This window comes from Notamacropus eugenii, chromosome 4, assembly GCF_028372415.1.
Source record: "Notamacropus eugenii isolate mMacEug1 chromosome 4, mMacEug1.pri_v2, whole genome shotgun sequence".
NCBI classification, from domain to species: Eukaryota; Metazoa; Chordata; class Mammalia; order Diprotodontia; family Macropodidae; genus Notamacropus; species Notamacropus eugenii.
Window position 1 is genome coordinate 16,412,254 of NC_092875.1, and position 14,529 is coordinate 16,426,782.

General features: G+C 50.6%; 1 protein-coding gene across 7 annotated transcripts in view; it reads right to left on the reverse strand.

Annotated features, from left to right (window-relative positions):
• EMID1 (EMI domain containing 1) overlaps positions 1 to 14,529 on the reverse strand; it is a 55,881-nt gene that overhangs the window by 828 nt on the left and 40,524 nt on the right. The window contains exons 10-16 of one of the 7 annotated variants that reach the window (XR_011965258.1): positions 11,475 to 11,564; positions 11,168 to 11,220; positions 10,721 to 10,783; positions 10,029 to 10,073; positions 9,707 to 9,751; positions 2,632 to 2,725; positions 757 to 879 (exon numbers count right to left, since the gene is read on the reverse strand). Coding sequence is in view for 5 of the 7 variants with exons in the window: in XM_072600051.1 (XP_072456152.1) it covers positions 2,632 to 2,725; positions 9,707 to 9,751; positions 10,029 to 10,073; positions 10,721 to 10,783; positions 11,168 to 11,220; positions 11,475 to 11,564 (390 nt within the window). In the remaining 2 variants the exon portion in view is untranslated. The other 6 variants (XR_011965257.1, XM_072600054.1, XM_072600051.1 and 3 more) reach the window with 6 other exon arrangements.

Consider the following 14,529-nt stretch of genomic DNA (forward strand, 5'->3'; position numbering starts at 1 on the left):
CAAAGCCCTGCTTTTGGTAAACCCATGTGTAGGGGATTCTGAACACATTCTCCGAGGGATCACCGAGTTATAAGGGCCTGGGTCACCCTTTTTTTCTCTACTGCTAGTTTCTATTTCCATCTCTCTTTTTCTCTACCTCTTAAGGTAAAGGCTCAGCCAAAAAAGTGAGGCTAGAAGAGAGCTCATCTGCAGCCTGCTTTGCCCATGGGCATGCACAGGAGTTTGGACAATTCCCTCCCCCAGGCACTAGTCCAAATGACCAGGAACTGGGGGCGATTGGGCCAGACAAGAGATGTGTGTGTGTGTGTGGGGGGGGGGGGATGCCGCACGATGTGTCTTCAGTTATTCGCAGACTTGTCCTCTCTGGCCCAAGAGAGTACAGCCAGGATCAACATAAGGAAGTAGATTTGACTTGATGTCAGAAAAAACTTCCTACAGAACTAAGTGGGATGCCTCGCAAGGTAGTGAGTTCCCTGTCACCCGAAGCTTTTGAGCAAAACTTGAATGACATCACTTGTCGGGTGGTGGTGGAGGGGATTCCTATCTGGGCATAAGTAGGACCAGAGGCCTTTGAACTTTTCTAGGTCTGAGACTGTGACGAGGTGAACTCTGAGGGTCCTTGTCTCTTTGGAGTCTTAGCTGGATCCCTTCCATGTACCCAAATCTGTGCCAGACCCTCATTAACAAGCCTGGGCCTCCTGGGTGGCTGATCCTGTGTTAATGGGTTCATTTGGGACCCAGACTCAGTTGACTCACCTGTCAAATAAGTCCAGACTCATGTACTGAATGTATCCCCTCTCAGGGGCCTTCTGGAGCCAGCAGCTCACTGGTCTAACTGTGCTCAGTCTCATTCATCTAGATGTTTGGTTGGCAGGAGGCCTGCTGATGAGCAAACAGATGAGCCCCACTCTCGTCCCAGCCTGCCCCTAGGAGATGGATGCAGGCTGGGGGTCTCTAGGATTGGATGGTAGGACCCCTGAGAGGCTGCTGGGAGAACCACCTGTGGGCCAGCTCCTGAGGCTTCTAGATCCATGCTCTGAGACCCCACAGGGAGTGAGAAAAGCTCGGGGTCTGCCAGTCAAGAGAGCTGGGCAATCTTGGGCAAGGGACTTCACCTCTCTGTGCCTGTTTCCTTCTCTGTAAATGAGGGGGCTGGACTTGATGGCTTCTAGGTCCTTTCCAGTGACAAACCTCTGGTCCTATGATCAAGTTCATCCTACTTTGACCTTTCAGTCTCAGTTTCCTCACTTGTAAAATGGGGGAAAAATACCTTCACTGCTTATGTAGAAAGGGCCCTTAGAGCAGGGACTGTCAGAGCTGGGATGGCTCTTAGAAGGAAGGGCCTTTATAGCCTAAAATGTCAGAGCTCAGATGGGGTCTTAGAACAGGGAAAGTCAGAGCTGGGAGGGTCCTTAGAACAGGGAATGTCAGGTCTAGGAAGGGCATTATACCTAAAATGTCAGAGCTGATAGGGGCCCTCGAATGGGGAATGTCAAAGGGCAGGAGTCTGTGACCCACGGGCTTAATAAGGAAAGTTCTAGAGCTAGACAGCAGGAGACCCTCTCAAGCCTGAAAATCCCCAACAGACAGCCAAGAATACAGGAGACTAGGCCTTCCAAATAATCCCAGAAGCCCCAGGCCTCCTTCCCTTTGGGTAGCCCAGAAAATAATTTAACAGACCCTCAACTACTCCCCATCCCTAGGGGCTGTGGTGAGGAAGGCTTTTTGAAAAATCATTAAATTTGGGGGCCAGGGAGGGGCTCCTCCCCAACTGCTGGGGATGTGCCACCTCCTTTTTATTCTCTAATTGGAGACCAGACTCAAAGGAGAAAACCTGCTTGAACTATAGGGCACCAAAGAGGTATCCATACCCTGGGGAGTGGGGGGTGGGGAGGTGTGTCACACCCAGGGAGGTTCACACTTGGGGTTTTTCACAACTAGGGAGGGTTCACAACTAAGGAGGGTTCACACCTAGGGCGGGGATCACACGTAGGGAGGTCATACTGTGGAAAATAAGAGACTCTCTTAACACTGATGCTAAGACAGGAAAGACAGAGGGGAGGATTTGCCCATATGACCCAAGGGGATGTGTGCTCTCTGGTGAGGCTTCCCCTTAGGTGTCAGGAATCTGAGGCTGGACTTGGTCACCTGGGAGGCACCCATATCTCTTCTGCTCCTGCCTAGCCTGGAGGTCCCAGGTTGGGCAATCAAATTCCCTCCATGAAGCAAAAATGTAAAGTACTCGGGGAGAATTCTTCATATCTCCCTTGTAGAGAGTTTGATTATCTGATTTTCAAGGACAATGGGGTCACAATTTCTATTTCCTCTTTTGGCCTTACATTCTCTGTTCTGAGACCCCTTCCAACTTTGACCTTTCCTGTCCTAAGACCTCTCCCAGCTCTGACATCTCCTGTTCTGAGGCCCCTCCCAGCCCTGTTGTACTCTGCTCTGGGGCTCCTCCTCTCCCTCTCCTGTCCCCTGGCTGGGCACCAGCAGCTTCTCCTAAGTTTCCATGCACACCTGCATGTTCTCTGGTGCTCGCTGCAGCAGGCTTTCCCAATGGAGCCCTGTCCTTGGCCCTCCCCGTGCCCCCATGTCCCTTAGGTAGGGGGGCAGCCTCTCCTTGGTTACCTGGCCAGATGATGGCTTCCAGCAGGGTGACTCGTCTGGCCAGGAGCTCCAGCTGAGCCTGCTGCTGCTGTAGGAAGGTTTGTAAGCTAATGGCCTAATGGGAGATTGAGAAGAGCAGAGAGTGCGAATTCAGCCTCGCTCTTGCCTCCGCAGGGGTGGGGGAAGGAGGTGGCGAGGCCCCTGGACATTCTACGACATCCTTGATGCTGGGGTGGGTGCGGCTTTGGCAGAAAGAGTTCTGGCATGCAGACTTGGTGACCTCACTACCCCAATCTGAGCCTCATCTGTAAAAAGGGGATAGGAATCCCTGCCCTAACCCCCTGCTGTGAAGGCCATCCATAGGAAGCCATGAAGTTGTGTATACATGGAATGTATACTCCTAACATGTGACACTGATCCAGGCCCTTGTGCCAATGGCAGCGTGATGAACAGGGCCCCTCCAAGGAAACGTGCTGTGTTTAGTGTCTGTTTGAGGCTCGAGGAGATTCTGTGAGGGGATGGGTCCAAGGCCCATCGGAACACCAGAAGGACACACAGAGAAGATTTATGTACCCCATGGGCTCTGTGGGGGCCCTCCAAGTCAGGCATTCAGTCTAGAGTCTGGAGCAAGGGCTTTGAAAGAAGGAATCTGGGATATGATATGCCTCTGACTGGCCTCCCAGCTCACTGATGCCCATGCTGGAGGGCTCACCTTCTCCCAGAGCCCCCATGGGAGCAGACAGAATGCTTCCCTTGGAATCAGGAAGGTAGTGGCCTCAGACACTCACAAACTGAGGCTCTGGACATGCGATTTTGCCCCCCTGAGCCTTGTCTGAAAAACGGCCACCCAGCACCCACAGCAACACCTAGAAAGCACTGGACCCACTAGACTTCTATAGAGATGAAGCTGTTACCGTCCTCTTGGAGTCAGCAAGATTTCCTGCCACCAGCCAGCCCACTGGCCCTTTTTCAGGGCTGGGCTCTAGGACTCCACAGTGTAGCTCTATTATGGCACCATCCACAGAGCCCAGAGCTCCGGGCTCTGGCTCTATAACTAATAAAAACTTTTGAGTAGTGAGCTCTGCTTCTTTCATCCACAAAGCCCTGCACCTACAGGATCTGGCTCTATCACCCACAAAACCCTCAGCTCCAGGATCTGACTCTATCACTAATAAAATCTTTGAGTAGTGAACTGTGCTTTTCTCATCCACAAAGCCCTGCAGCTCCAGGATCTGGCTCTATCACTCAGAAAAACCTAGAGTTTTGGGCTTTAGTTTGATTATCCACAACACTCCAGGCTTTGATCCTATGACCTCCACAGACCTAGTGCCCTGGAATCTGGCTCTGTTATCTTTGAGGTCCTTCAGTCCTTCTGTCCAACAGATACAGGGGCCAGGGTGAGGGGCAGGGATAGCTCAGTCCTTGCCTTATAGCAGGAGAGGGAGACCTCTGACATAATGGGGAGGTGCCCCATGCCCAGGATGCCATCTGATCCAGTCACAGATGTCATGGGCAGGCTCCCTGGGCTGTCACTGGTCATCTCCCCTTGTCCACATGCTGGTCCCTTGGGCTGGGCTCCGCCTCAAGGCAGGCTCTGAGCCCTGCTGGGGACCATTAGCTGTGTACCTGTGGCAAAGGCCAGGGGAGCCTGGGCACCTCTCTCTCCCTCCATGTGCCCTGCACCGAGCAGGCCGTTTGTCAGTCTGTCTGTCTGTCACTACTCACCATAGAGCCCAATCATTGTTTCCAAGATTAAAACCCTTTCTGCTAAAATCTTCAAAGCCTCGCGTAGTTGGTGCAAACCCTCCCCCTGTGGAGGAAAGAGACAGATACAGCCGTGAAGGGGGTCCCCAGGCTGGGGGAGGGCTGGGTTCCATTCCAGGCTAAGGACAGGTTGGAAATGGGGTAGAGGGGAAGAGACTGGCAAAGCCTGGCCTGCCCCACCCAATTCATCCAAGGCCATGCACTCCCGGAAGGCTCCCTCAGCATTCTGCCACGGCCCAGGGACTGATGCACAGACAGGTGGGCAGAGGGCCTGGGTAGGGTGTGGAAGAGGGCACAGGACAAGCAGACCTGGTGAGGCCCCCAAAACCACACACAGAGATTCTAATGGGGCATGCTTTGCAGCCAATCCTGAGCTCTACCCCAGATCCATTTATACACTGGTAAAGACTGACAGGGGCTGTCAGGGGGAAAGAGGGGTTAATTTTGTCCTTTGTGACACTGAGGCAAGGGGCAGAACTAGGAGCAGTGCAGGGTAGGGGGCAGAGAGGCAGATTCAGGCTGGATGGCTGGAAAATCTCCCATTGAACAAGGAGAGCTGTCCCAAAGCAGGACAGACCTCGAAACCAACCCCTGCATTCTACAGAGGGGGAAACTGAGGCCAATGAAGCTTCCCCTGGCTTTTGCCACAGGTACACAACTGAAATTCTCCAGGGCTGAAGGGACATGTCCAAAGTCACACAGTGAGGATCACAGAGGCAAAGATCAGGGCTGGAAGGGACCTCTGTTTCCTTATCTGTGAAATGGGAATGGAGGGTTGGACTGGATGGCCCAGGAGGTCTCTTCCAGCTCTAAATGGATGAATTTATGATTTTACAGGTGAGGAAACTGAGACTCAGACAGTCACACAGGTGACAGGCAAGAGAACAGGGATGTGAACTAGATCCTCTGACTCTAGAGCTAGTGGAGAAGCAAACATTTATTAAGCGTCTACTGTGTGCCAGACACTATGCTAAGGGAGGAAGCCTCCAGGGCAGGCCAGTTTCTGGAAAGTTCTTGGATCCATGAACCCTTTGTGTGACCATAGGCAAGTCGCTTCTCCCTCCCCGGGCCTCACTTTCCTCCTCTGTAAAATGAAGGGGCAAGACTGGGCTGATCTGTAAAGTCCCCTTTGGTTTGAGCGTGAGTCTACAGCTCCATGTAAGGCTGGCCTTGGCCATCAGGTGTCACTGTTGAGTTGTTTGGTGGTTGCCCAGGACACCAGGAATCCACTCACAGCTCGCCCCTAAGGGGTGAAGTGAAGTTCGCGGTGTGTCTACAGGTCTTACTCCATTGGACCTCTGCTCTTGGGTCCTGATAGTTGCATCATTCTGGGAAGAAGGCTCATGCTCCCTGGCTCCTGAGGCTGCCCCTCCCTCCTTTCCTCAGGATGTATCCTGGGAAAGGCCTGAGTTAGAATCCTGCCTCAGAAAGCTGTGTGACCCTGGTCTAGTCACTTCTCTCCCTGAGTCTTAGGTTTCTCATCTGTAAAGTCACTGAGTTGGACTCCTTCTAATTCTAAATCTATGAACCTGGGTCTTGAGTGACTGTCCCCAGAAGGGTCTACGTTCCAGAGAGGTCCCTAAGGGTCACTATAGTGCCTGGGACAAGTCATATCCCATGGCCCTTCCTCATTTTTATCAGGGTGATCTATGGCACCAGGAAATGCCAAAGGAGCCACAGGTTCCCCACAGGGCAGTTTCAGCGGTGCTGGGGATGGGGATTTGTTCTAAGGCCTTCCTTCACCTTGTCGATGGTTGGGTCAATAGCGAGGTTGAGGAGGTAGCGCCAGGTGGTGGTGGTGTGGTGAAATCAAAGGGGTCCACTCAGGTTAAGCTAATCAAAGCATCCAAGTGATGGATCCCAGGTCTTCACCCTAAATGTCCCACCTTGGCGGGGGAGGGGGGGGCCTCTTATCTGCTGCTTGGTTTAGCTGCCTTCCAAGGCTGATGTGCTAGACTTGGGGTCAGGGTATTTGTCTGGAGTTCCTGGTCTGCCGCTTATTAGCTGTGTGACGCTGGGCAAGTGCCTTCCCTTCCCTGCGCCCCAGTTTCTTCCTTTGTGACATGGGCATATTAATCTTCAAATTACCTTACAGGGTCATTGTAGGAAGAGTGATTTGGAAACCTCAAAGCACCGGAGATGGGACTTATTGTTCCTCCCAGGACCCCTCCCCACAAACCTCCATGCACCCCTGTCATGCCTCCCCCTTCCATCAGCCCTCTTGGGGAGCAGCAGGCTGGCACAGGCAGGGGTACAAAGGGCATGCGGGCAGGTAGACAGGCATGAGCCAGGGACCCTGGTACCTATCAGGCAAGTTGGGGAGGGGGTGACTGAGGGAAGAAAGTAGGTGGGGAGGTGATTGGGAAGGGGAGAGAGGACCAAGGGTGGGAAGTACAGTATAGGAGACAGATCAAGGCGTGGTTCTTCAATTAATTCACTGAGTGAGTTGGGATAATTGGCTTCCCCTCTCTGGGCAACTGTGACCCCCTCTGTAAATTAGGGATAGTCATTCCTCCCTCTCCCTTCTCATAACTGGCCGGAGGACCAAAAAACGTAACGGAGATGGAGGCCCTTGGAAAAGCTGAGTCTTTACAAACCCTATTATTATAGGAGACTTCAATGTCATTCAATAACAATTACTCACAACTGCAATAGTATGAAATAATTATAACTATTGTTTTTGAGGCAGTGTGGCCTAGTGCGGGGAGCTGGCCTCAGGGTCAAGTAGGCCTGGGTTCAATGCCTGCTGCAGACATTAGCGGCTGTGTGACCCTGGACAAGTCACCTTAACGTCTCTCAGTCCCCTCACCTATAAAATCAGGAGATTGGCCTAGAAGTGGGGCAGGGGTCTTGAGTGGAAAAAGTTTAAGAAGCCTTTGACTCTAGACATTGTCTTAGGTCCCTTCTAGTTCTAAAATCGTGATCTTTTGATTTTAATGGGAATTGTTATTCTTATATTAAAATATGATTTAAGAGAATAATCCTAGTTGGGCAGCATTGTACTGGTTAGGAGCTCTCTAGCCTTGGAGGCAGGAAGCCCTGGCTTCCAGGTTTACCTCTGTTCCACTGGCTCTATGACCCTAGCTATGTAATTGAACTTCTTGGGGGTCCCAAGTTACTCTTAAAACCTAAGATGCTGAGTAGGTACTGACTTGTATTATTAGGGGACTTACTCTACTGGTGAAATCTGTAGCTTTAGTCCAAAAATTAATAGTACTGGTAATAAATACAGGAGAAAGGTATGTTGCTTGGGTGCTGGGCCTAGGTCAGGTCTACCTGAGGGTTAGAGGCACAGGAAATGCTGGGAGCCCTATACATCATAGGGGAAGGCTGGGAGTGGGTGATGAGCAAAGAATGGGAGTGGGTGGGGCAACAGGAGATTTTGGGGTGAGAAGAAGGCAGCAGAGAGGCCTAGCCAGATACTTGTGTCTGCTTTGGGAGCCACAGGTGTCCGAAGGGTACAGAGAGCAAGATCCTGGGGTCACCTCCACTCCCAGGGAAACCTAAGAGATAGCAGGGCCCTCCTAAAGGGGATAGAAGTATGGGGTGGGGAGGGTTGAGCAGATGAGGGGGGTGGCGTGCAGGACTGGAGTTGGGGGAAGGAGCCCGTTCCCACAGCTGTATCAATCCCTGATCCCCACCATCAGGAACAGAGAAAGGTGCCCTGGTATCGCCTGATTCCCTCTCTGGGAGTGGGGTGGGGCAGAAGAGGCCTTTCCAGGGCAATTCCTACTCCCACCCTCATTCCAAACCATTTTCTGGATGATCTTCAGGCTCCCTTTTCATCATTGGTCAGTGTGCTGTGTGTGTGTGTGTGTGTGTGTGTGAGTGTGAGTATATGTGTGTATGTGTATGTGGGTGTGTGTGATTGTGTGTGTGTGTGTCTGTGTGTGTGTGTGTGTGTGTGTGTGTGTGTGAGTGGTGGATCCTGCTCCCTTTTCTACCATGTCTTCTGAATGGAATGTAATTTCTATTTCTTGTATTCATGAGTGAGAGAGGCCTTCCAGCCTTCCTTTCCCTCTACTGGAGAGAGCATAGGTTTGCGAGCCTGAGGTCCTGAGTTCTAATCCTTCCTCTATTGCTTACTAGCTGTGTGATCTGGGGCAAGTTACTTCCCTATGCGCCTCAGTTTCCCCCTGAGTAAAATAAGAGGATTGGACTTCATGACCTCTGAGGACCTTTGTAGCTCTGGGTTCCACTGATCCCCATAAATCTTGGAAAGGACAGAGCATTTGCTCTGAAATGGAGGAATGGAGTAGAGATGAGGGAATGAGGACTGTCTCCTGTCCTTTTATCTCAGATCTGCCACTGACTGCTGGGGTGACCTTGGACAAGTCCTTTCCCTCTCTGGGCCGCAGCCCAGCACTTGGCACATAGTAGGAGCTTCACTACCTCTGTTCTTAGGCAGGTGATCTCCCTTCTTTACCTGTATAATGGGGAGTGGGAATAGATGGCCTGAGGTCCTGACCCTGGGATCTTTCCTGGGTGACCTTGGGCAGGGCAAGTCATTTCCCTGGGCCTCGGTTTTCCCTTCTATAAAATGGGGAGTTGGACTTTGGGGTCCTTTCCTACTTTAAATTGTGAATCCTATCAAGTATTTGTTGACTGACAGACGGATCAGGGGAAGCCCGGATGTACTGGCCCGAGACCCTTCCCACAGAGCCAGGGTGTGCCTGTGCCTAGCTCCCTGGCCCCACTAATAGACCCGGCTCACATGAAGGATGGGAAGTTTTGTGTTTGTGCCTTGTTTCCTTATCAGACTGTGAGCAAGGATTGTGTCTTATCCAAAGGTACCCCCACTAGGGGCTCTGCACCAAGTAAGTGCTGGGCCTGTGTGTGTTGACTGACTCACTGACTGAAGGAATGAATGGTGTGGTCCGGCTTTGGTCCTGCTTAGGGTGAGAGACTTGCTGCCCAGCTAAAGGTTTAGTGGGGAGGGAGGAAGGGGAGAGAGGCAGAGGCAGAGACAGAGAGCAATGGCCTGCCTGGGGCATGAGCTTACCCTCCGGGTCCTGATCCAACATGCATCCCCTCCCTCACAACACATACACACTTTGGGACCCTCCTCTTGATGACCCCCGGGCAGAGGGACTTAGACCTGGACTTGGTCTATGGGCCCCTTGGAGCCAGACCCCTCCACAATGGACTAGCAGTCCCCTCTCCTCCTCCCCCTTTCCTGGGGCAGGGGGAGCCTTTGATGTGTTCAGAGGCTGGGGGTAGGAGGTGGGAGGTGAGATGGACAGGCACTGTCTCCCCTGTGGGCCCATTGGGGGAGGGGTTGGAAGTGAGAGACCTATGAGCCCTCCTAGTCAAGGCTGGGGACTAATCTTACCCAATGGCCTTTCTCTCCAGGGTCACCTTTGGGGCCTGGTTCACCCTGAAAAAAGACAGACAGACAGACAGAGAGACAGATAGAGGTGAACCCTCTGAGGTCCAAGAAAGGGGATCCTTCTAAGACTGGGGCATCCATGACCCTTTCCCAGTGGATCTGAGGGGAGAGGGAAGGATGGGCCAGGGCTGGGTTCAACAGAGAGCCCTTGGGTGGAAGCTACTCATCCCCTTGGTTCCTTGTGGGAACCAAGCCTCTGGGAAGGTAGATCTGGAGGTGAATGGTTGTAGGGGAAGAAAAGCTGGAGGGGGTCAGCTTCACCTACCCGTTCTCCTGCTAGGCCTCTGGGGCCCGGCTCCCCCTGGTAGCCCTGTGCAAAAGAAGGAGAGGGGAGAGTCAGGGCACCGAGGGCCAGCAGGGTGGGGGGTCTCCCTGGGCTGGATGGGGGAGGCCTGGCACCAGTCAGGGCCATCCGCAGCTCCTTTGCCCAGTTACCCAGCGGGTAACCCTAAATCCAAGAGGCTGTGCTAGCCACCTGGAGAAGTCAGGAGGATTGGGGAGGGGCCTTCGGGAAGGCCACCTTCTTGCCACGCCTGGAAACATCTTGGCTTATCCAGAAGCAACTCTGGCACAGTGGAAACAGCAGAGAGTCTGGAGCAAAGGACCTGGGTTTAAATTCTAGCTCTGCCACTTACTAAGTTAGGTGACTTTGGGCAGGTCACAGCTTTTTGGGTCTCTGTTTCCAGCTCTGTAAAATGAGGGAGGATGGGCTGAATGATCCCAAAGGCGTTTGAAATCTGCCCAGGCCAGAGGGTTCTGTTACATACAATAGCTGCTATCATCCTCCTCCTCCTCATCTTCCTAGTCTTCTACTTCCATTCCCACCTTTCTTGATGCTGCCTAAAATATATTAAATTTGTAGTCCCTCCTCCTCCCGCCTCCCTCCCCCACAATCCCACAGTCCTCTGGCCCCAGGGCAGTACGAGGTAGCCTCCTATAGTAGGTCCAGGTACTCACTCGCTCACCCTTCTCCCCTGGGAGGCCATTGGTTCCAGCAGCTCCAGATGGGCCTGGTGAACCCTGAACAGTGAGAGGAGGCATTAGGGGCTGGGCCATCTCCCTACTCTCCCAGCTCCCCACCTCCCCCAGGGGATGGGTGACTCAGGAGGCACAGCTGTGGCCGGGGTTCAGAGAGAAGGGTCTGTGATGGGTTCGGAGAGAGTGCTCACTGCTTGAGCGAGGGGTCTGTTGCAGGAACATGGGTAGGAAAGGCAGGAGAAGGCCTCTCAGGAATTCCCAGAAGAGCAGAATTTAGCATTTATTGTAGTCTAACTCAATAAGCATTTATTAAGTGCCGAATGTATATCAAGTACTAAAGATATAAGGTACACCCCGACCTTTAGGAATAGGAGAGGAAAGATACAACATGTAAACAGATAAATATGTACCTGATCACTCACTCACCTTGTGGCCAGGTGTGCCTGGCATACCCACTGGACCTGGAGGGCCTGGGGGACCTGGAAGGAGAGAGGAGGGGACCCCCCCAGCTGCGTCAGACAAGCTCCCATCTCTAGACTGGACCAAGTCTAAGAAAGGGGCGACTATACCCTTCCTAACGTCCCTCCCAGAGGACTGAGGTACTGCCCCTATCTGAATGGCCCCCGCTTTTCTCATCTGTCTTGCCAGCCTTACCAGGGGCCCAGGACCATTCCAACTCCACCCTCAGGAGATCAGCCCTGCCCAGTTTCCTCAGCTCTGGGACCCAACTTACCTATGGGCCCCATAGGGCCTGGTGGGCCCACAGGTCCCTGGATCCCGAGGCCCTCAGTTTCAGTGAAGGTATTGGAGAGCAGTGGATCTCCTGGAGGGAGAGAGGTGAGGGATGCCAGGCTCCACTAACATCCTGGCTTCTGTCAGGAGGCCTCCAGGGAAGTGGATGGTGATAAAGGGGCAACACTAAGCAGAAACTGCCATCTTCCTGCTCAGCCTTCAAGGTCCACTCTCAAGCCTCACCTCCTTGATGCCTGTCTTAGCCCTCCGGCCTTTACTTTCCTCTACTCCCCAGTGAGACGTAAGCTCTTAGGGGGCAGGGACCCTGTCTTGGTTGTACAGATGGACTTGTTGTGGCTGGATCGCAAGCTCAGAAAGGGTCAGTGGTGCAACATGGCAGCCAAAGAGTAGATGACAGTGTAGGCTGGGGAGTTGAGGTCTGCCCCAGGCAGCACACACATGAAATGTTGGGTTCAGTTCTGGGGGACGTATTTTTTTTTAGCCAGAGGAGGGACACTAGAATGGGTGAAGGGAAAGAATGGATACCAGGTCATGGAAGAGTTGGTTAAAGAAACTGGAGGCATTTATACTAGAGTAAGAGAAGAGATGGGTGGAAGAGATCGGTGCTGTCTTCAAGGGTGTGAAGGACTGTTAGGAATATCACCGCATCTCAAAGTGGGGTTCCCTTTCTCTCACAGATTCTGAGGTGGAAGGGACTTGAGATGCCATCCAGCCCAACTCAGAACCGACCAAGAATCCTTTCTTCCATGGCCCCAACAATGAGTCTTCAAACCTCTATTTAAAAACATCCATAGAGTGGCAGCACACTTTCCCCTGAGAAAACCCATTCCATGAAGGGTCAACCCTAATTATTAAATTTTCTCTTGTGTAGGAGCTAAATTTGTCTTCCTGTAACTCCCACTCATGGCTTCCAGTTCAGCCTTCTGTGGTAAGCAGAACACAGCTAGTCCCTTTTTCATGTAACAGATCTAACACATAGACAGGGAACATAACTCTTATGTTGTAAGGGTTGGAACAACCCCACTCCATTTTAGCTCTGGAATCTGCACTCGGTAACAACAAGTCTTATCAGATTGGGTGATAGTGGGTGAAATGAAGCGATAACAGATGGACGGAAAGGTCTGCTCCAGCCGTAGGTGGGGCTTGTTGTGCCCTCTAGGTCCTGGATGAAACCACCTAGATAAATCAAGTTATCTAGAGTGGGGATGGAACTAGTGGCTTTCCAACCCACTTCCGAGGAGCAAAGATAAGACTGAACTGTGGGACGGGACGGAGATAATGAGAGAGTCAATGGCTGTATAAACATTAGTGATCGGAAGACAAGAGGTTGAGGGAAATCCCAGTAAAAGGTTTGCTCTTTCCTCAACTTCCCTTCCTGGCGCTTTGTTATTTATTAATAAATTAATTAAAAGTTAATAGTATTATTTATACATGTATATAAACATGATATGCAAATATATACATTATATCAATAAGCATTTATACCATTACTATAATATTTTACATACTACAATACAATATATGGTACATGGTATATTGATAAATTAATTAAACCATTATTAATTCTATTATATCGATATATAATAAACTTCACCTTAATGTTATAGTCAACTGAGCTTTATCTGCACCACAAAGAGGCCAGGGGATGTACAGCTGTTATTCAGTCATTTTGGTGATGCCCAACTCTTTAAGAGCCCATCTGGGGTTTTCTTGGCAAAGACACTGAAATAGTTTGCCATTTCTATCTCCAGCTCATATTACAGATGAGGAAACTGAGGTAAACAAGGGTTAAGTGACTTGCCCAGGATCACACAGCTACTAAGTGTCTGAGGCCAGATTTGGACTCAGGAAGATGAGTCTTCCTAATTCCAGTTCCGGCACTCTAGAGAGATACAAAAGTAAAGTTAGAAAGCCCAGCCTCTTCCTAGATGTTAGGAATTTTCCTAACAGGGGCTCAGAGCCATTTTGACTGAACTCATAATTTTTTCATTAGAGTAAACTCTTTAAAAGTTAAGAAAGAATGAATAATGTGGACCTTAGGGGCCACTTACTATCCCTTGGGCATTAAGGAAGCTAATCATTATAACAAGATATTACAAAATTTCTTCTCTTCCATCTCCACTCCTAGGCTCTCAGTTTCTCTCCTTCAGGATAAATAAACTCCTTTCCCAAGAATGATCCTCATACAATTACAACATGCGTTCATGGCCCTTCCCCAGCCTGACTGCCTTCCTTTGGACATGGATGTTCATTGATGTCCTGCATAAACAATGGTGTCCAGAATTGGACACAAAACTGCATATGTGGTCTGACTAGGAAGGAGAAAGGTGAGATTATTACTTTCTGTTCCTGGAAGCTCTACTCTCTTAATATAGTTAAAAATTCCATCAGTCTTTTTGAGGACTCTGTTCTACTATCAACTCATATTAAGCTTGTAGTCCACTGGAGCCCCCAGATCTTTTTCAGACAAACTACCTACCATATCTCTCCCTGTGCTCCCTGCTTTTATGTTTGCAAAGTCAATTTTTGGGATGCAAGTATAATACTTGGCATTTCTTTAAATTTCATGTTCAATTCTGCACCATATTAGCTTGCTTATATCATCTTGAAATCTTAATTATTATCTGTTGTGTTAGCTATACCTTCCAGTCTGGTGTCTCTTGAAAATTTCATAAGCTTGCCATCTCTCCAACTCACAGATAAAAATGTTAAACAGCACAGAGACCCATGGCACTTAACTAGAGTCTCCTTCCAAAGTGACATGGAACCAGCCATTAGTGACTACTCCAGGAGTCCAGTCATTTAGCCAATTCCAAATCCATATAACAGTGTGAACTTCTGGTCCCCATCTCACTATCTTGTCCACAAGAAGGGTGTTAGAGTTTCTTAAAAGCTTTGCTAAAATTTAAGTAAATACTATCTAATCTGCAGAATTCGCTTGATCTCTCAGTCTAGTAACCCTGTCCAAAAAAGAAATGAGGGTAAGTGTGGCACAATAATATCAGCAGTTCCTCCCATCAACCCTGGGAGGTAGG